Below are 12,017 nucleotides of genomic sequence, written 5' to 3' on the forward strand. Positions count from 1 at the left end.
CAATAGGGTTTTATAGGCAAACCCGAACCCAACCCGAACCCGGTTTTTTGGGTCGGGTTCCGGGTTGGGTATTCGGGTACGGTTTTTATGCCCAGGCCTAGTTTGTCTTATGGTTATATAAGTACTAGAAATAAGCTCGCGCGCGATGCGCGAGATATATTTAATTTTATTTTTATTAGTTATGATATATTTCAAATTTAGAAATGTATTTTTTATATGAATTTTTTTAAAAAATTTTAATATTTATTCATTTTTATATATGGTTCGTAATATTTGATGCAAAATAAAATAAACAAAACATATCGGAAATTTTTTTAGTGAAGTAATTAAATCTCTCAAAGTTTTGTTGTTTTGGATTTTACTACTTTGTGATAAATTGTTAGGTTCTTAGAGCATCTCCAACCCCACTCTATTTTAAAGTCAAAACTCTGTTATAGAGTAACATTTGCTCTAACCCTACTCTATATCTTACTCTAAAATAGAGTAAATGGTACGATTACCCTATATGCAACTTTAATTTTTTACACTAACTCTATTTTTTAGTATAAAATAGATTGAAATATTGAAAATACTATGCTCTACTTTAGAGTAAAAAAAATAGAATATATATTGGAGATAGTCTTAGCACACATGAGATTTGTACAGAGACCATATATCAGACATTCGAAACAAAAATTGAGTATTGAAAATTGTTTACAAATATTACCAAATAAATCTCATCTTTCCCTACATCTTTTCGAAAGCTGTAATATATGGATGCAATCAAGACTTATATGATCGTAAAGAAAAATAATTGATAAATAATTATCTTTTTTCGAGTGGTTTTACAACTTTATATATTCTTTAACTCAATCTTGATATTTGATTTTCTTTTTGACTCCACAATATGTTGCTACGGTTTGATTTTTTTCAGTTAGCCTCCTAACAAATATCTTGTGAATTATAAACTCTATATGAATGCTTAGAATGTGTTATACTTCTATGATGATGGGTTATTTCTCGGTCTTTGTCTCTATTCTTATTCATTATGTTCTTTTAATTGTCAAAAAAATGAACTCTCCAATATTTCAATTGGTGTAGATGGAAGGGAAGACAAAATTAGAAAAATTGATATCAACAATAGATACATTCCAATTATTTTTCTGATATAACTACATTTCTAATTTATTTTAACTTACATCTAAATGCTTTTTTTAATTAACTATATAAAAACATATAATATCTATATGTTGACTTTTTCATCAGATTTTGATGATTTTAAAATAAGATATGTGAGGAAAAAAAATCTGACCGACTCAAATTCATCCAATCAATAAACTAAATTTCTAAAACCTGAATTTTGTACTATACTAATGAGATTATGATTCTAGACAATATGTTTCACAAGGTAAAAGAAAAATCACCAATGATTATTTTGAATATTTAATAAATGTACTAATGATTTATCATATGCTCCAGTGTTTACTCTCTAATCTTGTAATCACTCTTAATATAAAAATTTGGAATAATGCATATTAAAATATGGCTCATGTCACAAAAATTTATGAAATATTTTATACTACATCTCACATTAAATTTTGAATAAAATTCATGAAAGGAAAAATGTGTCAAATTTAATATTTTTAGATTCGATATATTATATCTATTTTCTAATCATTTTAAAATATATACTATAATTACTATTAAATTATTTTGTGAAACTATTGTTTCCTACTATATCATAGGATGATTAAGCAATTATGTTATTTTTCTTTTATTTTAGTACATACGTTTTAAAGACAGTCAAACTATAACTTATAGAATATTAAATATAATTTAATTTAATCTGAGTTTTGTCTTTAATACAATACATATGATTATTGAATACAATGTGATTTTTTAAATATATTAGAACATATTTTATATTTTTAAAATTAGTCTGTCATAAATTAATTTGGCTTCAATTTTTATTTTAAAAATATGAAAACTTTTTTTGTTTTAATTGGTTCGATCAGTAGTTTCATTTTTATCTGAGTTTTGTCTTTAATACAATATATATGATTATTGAATACAATGTGATTTTTTAAAATATATTAGTACATATTCTATATTTTAAAATTAGTCTATCATAAATGAACTTGGTTTCAATTTTTTCTTTAAAAGTATGAAAACTTTTTTTTTGTTTTAATTGGTTTGGTCAGTAGTTTTATTTTTAAGTTATATGGTATAAGCTTTTATTAGGAAATATATTATATGTTAAAATTAAAAAGTTGGAAGAAATATATTTTTGTAACAATGTGATTTTTTAAAAAAAAATCAACTATACACCATATAAGATATAAATAAAATAAAGTATGTAAAAAATGCTTAATTTATGATTAGTAAGAAAAATATGTGTCACAAATATAGAGCGCCAAGTGTTGCATTGGCAGACAAAGTTAGAAAAAACATTCTCATATTATATAAGATATATTAGAACATATTTTATATTTTTAAATTAGTCTGTCATAGATTAATTTGGCTTCAATTTTTATTTTAAAAATATGAAAACTTTTTTTGTTTTAATTGGTTCGATCAGTAGTTTCATTTTTATCTGAGTTTTCTCTTTAATACAATATATATGATTATTGAATACAATGTGATTTTTAAAAATATATTAGTACATATTCTATATTTTAAAATTAGTCTATCATAAATGAACTTGGTTTCAATTTTTACTTTACAAGTATGAAAACTTTTTTTGTTTTAATTGGTTTGATCAGTAGTTTTATTTTTAAGTTATATGGTATAAGCTTTTATTAGGAAATATATTATATGTTAAAATTAAAAAGTTGGAAGAAATATATTTTTGTAACAATGTGATTTTTTTTTTAAAAATCAACTATACACCATATAAGATATAAATAAAATAAAGTATGTAAAAAATGTTTAATTTATGGTTAGTAAGAAAAACATATGTCACAAATATAGAGCGCCAAGTGTCGCATTGGCAGGCAAAATTAGAAAAAAAATTTCTCATATTATATAAGATGTTTTTTTAATTATCGTCATGAACAATCTCCGAATCAAATTATTTTATTCTTTTATGAAAAATGAACACAAAGAAATATTATAAAGACAATAATAACAACTAAGGAAAGAGTACAAATACCACAATCCACAAGTATCCTTTCTCGATGGGGGCAACCTCCTTGCTTCCATTCGGCTCCACATGTGTAGCAAAATGAATATCCACATCTACCACCAACTAACCATGAATATCTAATAAAGCTTAAATGGAAATAGAAAATATAATTAGACAGTTATATATACCTGCAAGTTACATGGATGCATCCTTCTGAAAGTTCGATCATATGTTGGCACTTTTCACATTGACGCCACAATTCTTCATATGCTAGAACTGTTAGCTTCATATCATCTGACATACGATTGATAGATAATCTCTTGTAATCGTTACACGACAAGTTACTATGCCACGAAACTTTGCAGTTAATGCAAAAGCGCTCCCCGCATCTGAAGCATCTCATAGATTTATCTTCAGTAGATTTAGAGATTTCGGTTTTTGACATTAAAGCCGAGCACCTCGGGTTTGGGCAATAAAGTCTGTCCGTTAACGGAATCGATTCCTCTAAAATCCTTTGTTTCCACATCACTTTTAGTTTAGATGTCAAAAAATGGACACAACTTCTAAGAGTCAGCTTAGACTCACATTGATAATAAGGACAAGTAGGTATAGTTCCCTTGAGTAGGCTTACATCAATATATCGTTTCATGCATTCCACACAGAAATGATGATTGCATAAAGCAACATAATACATCTGATCAGCTTTAAAATCATCATCTAAACATATACTGCAACTCTCAGGAACCACAAGTAAACTGATTTCAGAATCTATTGTTTCCATTGCAAATTAATAACAATTAGAAGATGATCCGAGAAAAAAAAACATCTAATTAGATGATTAAATAGGTTAAATAACAAATATATATATATATATATATACAGTATATGTAAATTCTGGTTATGCGTGAGTGCAATTAGTTTGAAAGTAATTAAATAACTTTTTATCAAATTGAAAATCTTTTTCTTTTTGGTTGGTGCAAGTATTTAAATAGACATTTGTAAATGTAAATAAATATGTATAAACTCTAAAGTAATTGTAATAAAGTATCTTATATATTGTTAATAAAATAGACCTAGATATTATGGTAATAGATATAAATTATAAATTTTCTTTATTATATCAAATAATAAACCATTTCAAATATTCAATTTAAAAACTTATTCTAGATTATCTAAATAAAATAGCAAAAAAATATTATTTAAATAATATGCAAATAAAATAAATAGAGATGTTAAACTAAAAGAAATTGTAATATAAATTAGTTCAAATTCATATCAAAAAATAGATACAATAAAAAAATCAACATAAATCATGCAAAATAAAAATGGAAAAAAAATGATAAAAAAAAATGTAGAACAAACAAAGAAAAGCTCTACAAATTGTTATTTTTGCCGTATGAGTGAACACAATTGATAAGATTATTCAAAAGTGGGCTTTCCAATGATTTGTCACGGTAAGTTTACAAAAGCCACGGACCGTATTAGTTATGTCATGAACTTAACACATCATCTGTTGAGATTTATATGCAAGAACCATGTAACGTAAATGGTCATCTGGCATGTGCTAAGTTTTGTTCTTTTAGAAACAATTGTTTTGTTTTGGCTCTTTTCTCTCTCTTTGAAAAGGACGACAACAAAGGCGAAACCTAGTTTTCTCTTTCCTTGCCGTCGGTTGGCCTCACGCCTCCGGCGAGAAATCTTCTTTCTCCCCCCTCTTCCTTTCTACTCCCTTCCAGAATTTCGATGACGAATCAAGACCCCCCAGACCCGGATCTGGGATCTACCACAGAGGCAATTCCAAAACCAATTCCATCTCAGACTCAAATCTCCGGAATCGCTCCAGAGCAAGCTAAGGGTAATGGAAACTCTTCAGGTTCGGTTGCTGCTCCACCTCAAACAACTCGAATCGACTCTAATACAACTCAAACAGAAGAATCACCAGCTGCTAAGGAAATCCCAGATCCGCTCCTTATTCACTCAGCAGAGATGAAATCTCCATCGATAATAGATGATACGCAACTCCAATGGGCCGAGAGGTTTGATCCCTCACTCCGAAACTTAAGCAAAGCCACTCAACCTACCTTCACGGAAGATGGTACTCCACGCGTTCGTGCTCCAGCCTCAGTCATTCTCAAAGCAACAGACACATGGAAGGAACATATAGTCGCCCATTTCCACGGAAACCCTCCACCAGTTGGTAAAATCTTTGTCGATCTGAATCCAATTTGGGGGAGAGAAGGTCGCATAAGTATTCGTTGCTTAGCAAACGGGATAGTGCTAATCTATATTCCATCTGAAGCCACTCGAAAATGGGTTCTTGAAGTTGGGTGTTGGCAGGCTGGAAATTGTCTGTTCACGGTGACACCCTGGTCTCCAACCGCTTCTCTCCAGCCAGTCAAGCTAATCTCATTACCAATATGGGTAGTATTAAAGGATGCCCCCCCCCCAACTGTACTCCTTGTCCGGACTAAGTACGATAGCATCAGGCATAGGAGAGCCACTTCATACGGAGAAGCACCAATTACCGCCTCTAGCCGCTGATACAAGGATTAAGGTCGAAATTCTTCTCAAGAAGGTTCTGCCGCAATCAGTGTTAGTAGAGGATGATGATGGGAATGAGGTCAGAATTTGGGTCGAATATCCTCGTCTTCCACCAAAGTGTGACTACTGTTGTGAGTTTGGCCACCTTTACCATCGTTGTCCTGTAGCTCCGTCCATCTCCCAAAATAAGACGAACCAAATCCCAGCTGATACATCAACCAAACCAAATCATGGGTCAGTCGCTTCCAGTCTTCCTGCAACAGATTCAATTGAACCATCTGCTCCAGTTAAGGAGCCCACATCCACAATTGCCCCTCCCAAGTCCAACCATCGCTATCTGGTTTCTCCTCCCACTGATCAGAGAAGTGAATGGACGGTCGTTACCCATCGTTCTCGCTCTCCAAAGAAGCTCGATTCTAAGGTAAATGAAGTAAAGGACAATGCTTCTACATTAGCCCCTAGAATTGCTACTGTTGAGACTGGTTTGGAGACAAATTCTGGTCAGGCTGAAACTAGTAAGAAACCGGGTCCAAGGGCTCAGGATGAAGTCAGTCTGACTTCTACTTCACTAGGTAAAGGAGCGAGAAAGCCCTCAACTAAGCAAGTTCAAGTGCAGTTTGGGAAGATTGGAAAGATAATAGGGAACTCCACAAGTGGACGGCATCCTTCCAAGGGTCGTCCCCATCATCAAGCTTGAAAGCTTTGCTTTCAGCTCCTTTTGCCCACCATAATGATGATGAAGATTTTTTGTTATAATATAAGAGGATTTAATACAATCTCTAGACAGCAACAACTTAAGAGTTGGGTTATGTCTCACAGACCTCGTATAGGAGGCATTTTGGAAACAAGGGTCCAGGAAGATAATGCGGATCCTATTTTGGCATTCAGTTTTCCAGGTTGGCGGTACGTAAATAACTACTCTCCCACTGCTTCTAATGGGAGAATTTGGGTAGTCTGACCCCCGGAAGTGAAGGTTTTCATCTACAGGAAGACGGATCAGGTTATTACTTGTGGGGTATTTGACCCTAATTTGAACCAGTCTTATACGGTTTCCTTTGTGTATGCGAGGAACTGTATGGTAGCTCGGCGTGAACTTTGGGCTGAATTGGAACAGACTCATCTCTATGGTAGTCAGCAGAACCATCCTTGGCTAATTCTTGGTGATTTCAATCAAATACTTAGAGCTCAGGACCACTATTCTCTCCACCCTTATCCTTTGCCTTTGACTGGTATGGCTGAATTCCAAGAGTGCATTGATAGCTGTGAACTATTGGAGATGGCCGGAAGTGGATCAAGTCATACTTGGTATAACAATCAGGAGGACAACCCAATAACGAGGAAGCTTGATAGATGTCTCATAAATGAAGCATGGCTGTCTGAATTTCCCCAATCCAATGCCTTATTCGATGCTCCATGTGGATCAGATCACACCCCTATATTGGTCTCTATGACAGATGAGAGAGAGAGAAGGAAAGTTCCATTCAAGTTCTACAACCTATTTTTCCACTCATCCCGATTATCCAACTCTTCTCCAGGATGCGTGGAATATCCAAGATCACTCATGCTCACCTATGTCTCGACTCTGTCAGAAGCTCAAGGCGGTTAAATTGGGTTGCAAGGAGCTAAATCGGAAGCACTTCAGCAACATCCAAGCTCGAACTACGGAAGCTCAAGAATCTTTATCGAGACTACAATCTCAAATACTCACCAACCCTTCACCGTTACTGTTTCAGGAGGAAAAGCAAGCAAAAAAAAAGTGGTTATTATTATCCTCTGCAGAGGAATCATTTTTAAAGCAGAAGTCGAGGATAAGATGGTACACGGATGGAGATGCCAACACCAAATTCTTCCACAACTCTGTCAAAGCTCATCAGATCAGGAACAAGATCGGGTCGCTAATCAATGATCAGGGGGAAAGAATATCAGGAAATACTCAGCTCAAGGACCTAATAATTGACTACTATCAGAAACTCCTTGGCACTAAGAACTCCACTGTCCAACCTTTTTCAGTAGAGGACATTCGGAATCTAACCCACTTTAGATGCAGTCCTGAGTTAGCATCCTCTCTCCAATCAATCCCTACTCCGGAAGAGGTCACATCTGCTATGTTCTCGCTACCAAAAAACAAAGCTCCCGGCCCAGACGGATTCACTGCAGACTTCTTCATACACGATTGGGGAACAGTAGGACCAATTGTGATTGAAGCGGTCACGGATTTCTTCAATACTAGGAGACTCATCAAGCAGGTGAATGCTACGATAATTGCCCTCATACCAAAGACAATCACTGCTGAGTCGTTGGGAGAGTTCAGGCCAGTCTCATGCTGCAACACCATTTATAAGGTAATATCTTGGATTCTGGCAAGGAGACTAAAGTTGTTTACGGATTTGGCGGTTCAGAGGAATCAGGTGGCCTTCATAAAAGGGCGTTTGATATGCGAGAATATTCTGTTGGCAGCAGAGTTGGTATCAGACTTCCACAAGCCAGGTCCAATATCTAGAGGCTGCCTTCAAATAGATATTTCAAAGGCCTTCGACAATGTGGACTGGGTTTTTCTAACCAACATTCTAACCGCAATTGATCTTCCCTCAACCTTTGTCAATTGGTTGGTCACTTGCTTCACTACTCCCTCTTTCTCTATAGCCCTAAATGGAGAATTAATTGGTTAGTTCCCTGGGAAGAAAGGGCTAATACAAGGAGATTCTATTTCTGTTCCACTGTTCGCATTGGTGATGGACATATTATCAAAGCAGCTGGATCTTGCGGTTACTCAAGACAGGATAAAACCTCACCCTCTCTGCACTCAACCTTTGATCACTCATCTAAGCTTCGTTGACGATCTTCTGGTATTTTTTGATATCTCTGAATCATCTCTGGTTGGTATCTTGGAAACTTTGGATCTGTTCAAAAGAGCTTCAGGACTGGGTATCAATCTGAACAAGTCGTGTCTTTTCCTAGATGGAGACAACAGGAATGTCATTCGTTCTTTATCCTCAAGATTCAATTTAACGCATGGCTCCTTGCGTGTTAAATACCTTGGGGTCCCGCTTATCACTCAAAAGCTTTCTGCTTCCGATTACCAGCCATTAATAGATAAGGTGAAGTCCAGAATCTCTGGTTGGACTCATAGACATCTATCGTTCGCCGGAAGACTTCAGCTCCTGCAGTCAGTGATAAATAGCACAATCAACTTTTGGGCCTCGATTTTCTTGCTTCCAACTAAGTGCCTAGAAGAACTGGAGAGAATCTGCTCTGCTTTTTTGTGGAAGGGAGTGGCAGACAGTGCAAGAGGTGCTAAGGTCTCTTGGGAGGTTGTGTGTTCTCCTAAATCTTCAGGGGGACTAGGTCTAAAGAGGCTAGTGGACTGGAATAGGATTTTCGGGTTGAAACTGATCTGGCTTCTTTTCTCTCAAGCTGGATCGCTTTGGGTCTCGTGGGTGAAAGCCCATCTTATAAGGGGTAGATCATTCTGGACTGCTGACTTCAGGACCACAGGAAGCTGGATATGGAGGAGATTGGTGAAGCTGAGAGCCCTTGCTCGACCATTTATCCACTCCAACATTGGCTCGGGAACGGATACTCTCTTTTGGCAAGATAACTGGACAGGGCTAGGCCCATTGATTGACATTGTTGGAGATGCAGGGCCTCGTGTTTCAGGTATAGGGATCCTCAACACAGTCGGCTCCTACCCCGCGGAAGAAATCCACTGGTACAGCTCCTGCGAAGTTGTCATCAGGACAAACCAGCCCCTATCTCATCCCTCGGATCCGACGTGTTCAGTTGGAAGCTAACTTTGGATCAATCGAATGGTTCATTCTCCTCCATGCGCACGTGGAAGCACTTACATCCTGTTGGTTCTCAAGTCCACTGGCATGCTCAGGTATGGTTCAAGGATAGAATCCCAAAAATGGCTTTTTTGACTTGGTTAGCAGCCTTGAATAGACTCACAACAAGGGACAGAATGAGAAGCTGGAATATTCAAGTCCCTGATTCTTGTCTTCTCTGTCTAACCGGGATAGAAACAAGGGATCATATTTACTTTCAATGTCTGTACTCCAAGGTTCTTTGGTATGATTTCTTTGCTCACCTTCTTCCTCAGCTCCCAACATCTTTTAGTGGATTCCTACATTGGATCAAGCGACCTACCACAAATAGGAAGCTAAATGTGATCTGCAAACTCCTTTTTCATGCCCTCATTTACTTCATCTGGTCTGAGAGGAATGCAAGAATCCACACAATAGATTTTCGATCCACTGATAGGCTAAAGAAAGAAATCCAGCTTCTACTCCGACGGAAACTCATTGCTCTCGACAACAAGAATGGCTCTACAACCAACTCACCTCAAGATGATTTTCTCTATATTTGGTTTGAAAATTTCCAGCCTACCTAATCTCTCTCTTTTTTCTCAGCCTTCTGATGTTTTTCGTGATGATGTTTTTCTGGTTCTCACTTCCACCTTGAGACTTTGTATTGTATCCTTCGCTTTTTGCTTATGAATATACCGATATCCTTTTAAAAAAAAAAAATGTTTTGTTCTTTTTTCTTTTCTTTTTTCTGTTTTGCTAAGTTTCTTTTATTTCGTAAACTAGTTAAGGTTGTGGTAGCCCTAGAGATGTCAAACGGGCCTAAAGCCTACGGGCCATGTCCGATATGTCACTTAGCGGGGCGGGTTTGGGCTTTAAAATTGATGCCCAAAAAATAGCGGGTCTCGCGGATTCAACCCGTTTGGTTTGTGGGTTAGTTGGGTTTTATTCGATTGAGACCGTGGGTTTGCGGGTGGTCCGACGAACATTTCGTCTTCTTCTCCTCTTTTTATCCTCTTCTTCAATTCTTTCAACCTGTGTCAATTCTTCTTAATTTCTCCATGAATTCAGAGATGCTTTTGATGAATCTGAGTGAAGACTGGTACCCGATTGCGGATTCATTTAGGTTTGTTGTTGTTTTTTTTTTTTTTCTGTTCTTGGTTTTTACAATGTTGCGTTTATAGTGTTTGCTATTGCTTAATCTAGCTCATGAATCATGAGTCCAAAATTTGATCGAGGCTAGTCTAAAATTCTGCTGAATTGGTTTTGCTTCGTGAATCTTTGTTGTTTGTTTTTCTATGTGCAATTTTGAGTTATGACTTAACAACGGCTGCTTCCATCGTCTAACATTGATTTTGTTTGTGTGTGTGTGCATGTCTGTGTTGAGTTTATTGTCAATGCTGGAACCAACAACGCCGCACATCTCTCAACACCAAAAGGTTGATGATGACACCGAGAGAACCTTACTCGGTAAGTCTACCTCTCTAATCTTTGACGGTTTTAGTTTAGAGGAACCTTTTTTGTGTTGATATGTGTATTTGTTTTAGGTGATGATGATAATAAGGAGGCTTTATCTTCTGTTTTCTATCGCATTGAACGGAATCTGAGGCAATCTCTTAGGCCAACATATGAAGTTCTATTTGAGAGGTTGAATACGAATCCAGGAGGGTTGAGATTTTTGTCTATCCTCCGTGCTGAACTTCTATCGATACTCACGTAATGTTTCTCATCTTTCTTGTTTTGTGACTGGAAACGCAAAATAGTTGAAGATTGTTTTTAATCAGATGGTATAATTTTTCCAGTTAAAATCTGACACTGATGGTTTGTTTCCAATGTATAGAATAGAGAACATGTCATCTCTGCGAACGCTAGATTCCTTTTTGAAGGAGAAACTTGGTATGTGGCTTAGTCCTGCTTGTTTAGAGCTTCATCAAATTACTTGGCTTAGTCCTGCTTCTTTAGAGCTTCATCAAATTATGTGGCTTAGTCCTGCTTCTTTAGAGCTTCACCGAAGTTGCTCTTATGGAAACTGTTGCTCAAACAATTCAGGTCAAACTAATCTCCACGACTCCACCCTATACTGAATAGTTTAGATTTTTGGCTATGTGTCTAAAAAACTACTTATACTATAGCAGGAAGTTTCCCAATTCAGTCCGTGGTGTTGATTATCTAATCGTTTTCCCAATCGTTTTCAGCTCAATGAGGGTTTTGACACATCCTCGTTGAAACAACCCGACCCTTTTTTTTTCTTTTTATTAATTAAATATAATATATAATTAAGTATCCCATACTACTTAATTAAACAAACCAACCCACACACAGTAACCAACCAATAATAAACCAACATCCAATTACATGCACAGCGGAAACATATCAATAATACAAAACCAATACAATAACATTTCTATCCATTCTATCCAGCAACCTAACATATCTCTATCCAAGGTTCCATCCTAAACAATATAACAAAGACCAACAACACACAAACGAGACCCTAGTTCATCCTCCTCCTCATCGCCATGATTCCACGTCACATACCTGCACACCACAAACAACAATTGAGATGCGTA

General features: G+C 36.0%; 2 protein-coding genes across 2 annotated transcripts; one reads left to right on the plus strand and one right to left on the minus strand.

Moving 5' to 3' along the window:
- On the minus strand, positions 3,282-3,888 carry LOC104711007 (E3 ubiquitin-protein ligase RNF144A-like). Its single transcript, XM_010427675.1, has one exon. The coding sequence runs from the start codon at positions 3,882-3,884 to the stop codon at positions 3,282-3,284; it is 603 nt and encodes a 200-aa protein (XP_010425977.1). The 5' UTR covers positions 3,885-3,888.
- Positions 10,451-11,682, plus strand: LOC104711008 (malonyl-CoA decarboxylase, mitochondrial-like). Its single transcript, XM_010427676.2, has 3 exons — positions 10,451-10,917; positions 10,995-11,163; positions 11,288-11,682. Exons 1-3 carry the CDS (start codon positions 10,821-10,823, stop codon positions 11,529-11,531), a joined length of 510 nt encoding a protein of 169 aa, XP_010425978.1. The 5' UTR covers positions 10,451-10,820; the 3' UTR covers positions 11,532-11,682.

Source organism: Camelina sativa, chromosome 9 (genome assembly GCF_000633955.1).
Source record: "Camelina sativa cultivar DH55 chromosome 9, Cs, whole genome shotgun sequence".
NCBI classification, from domain to species: Eukaryota; Viridiplantae; Streptophyta; class Magnoliopsida; order Brassicales; family Brassicaceae; genus Camelina; species Camelina sativa.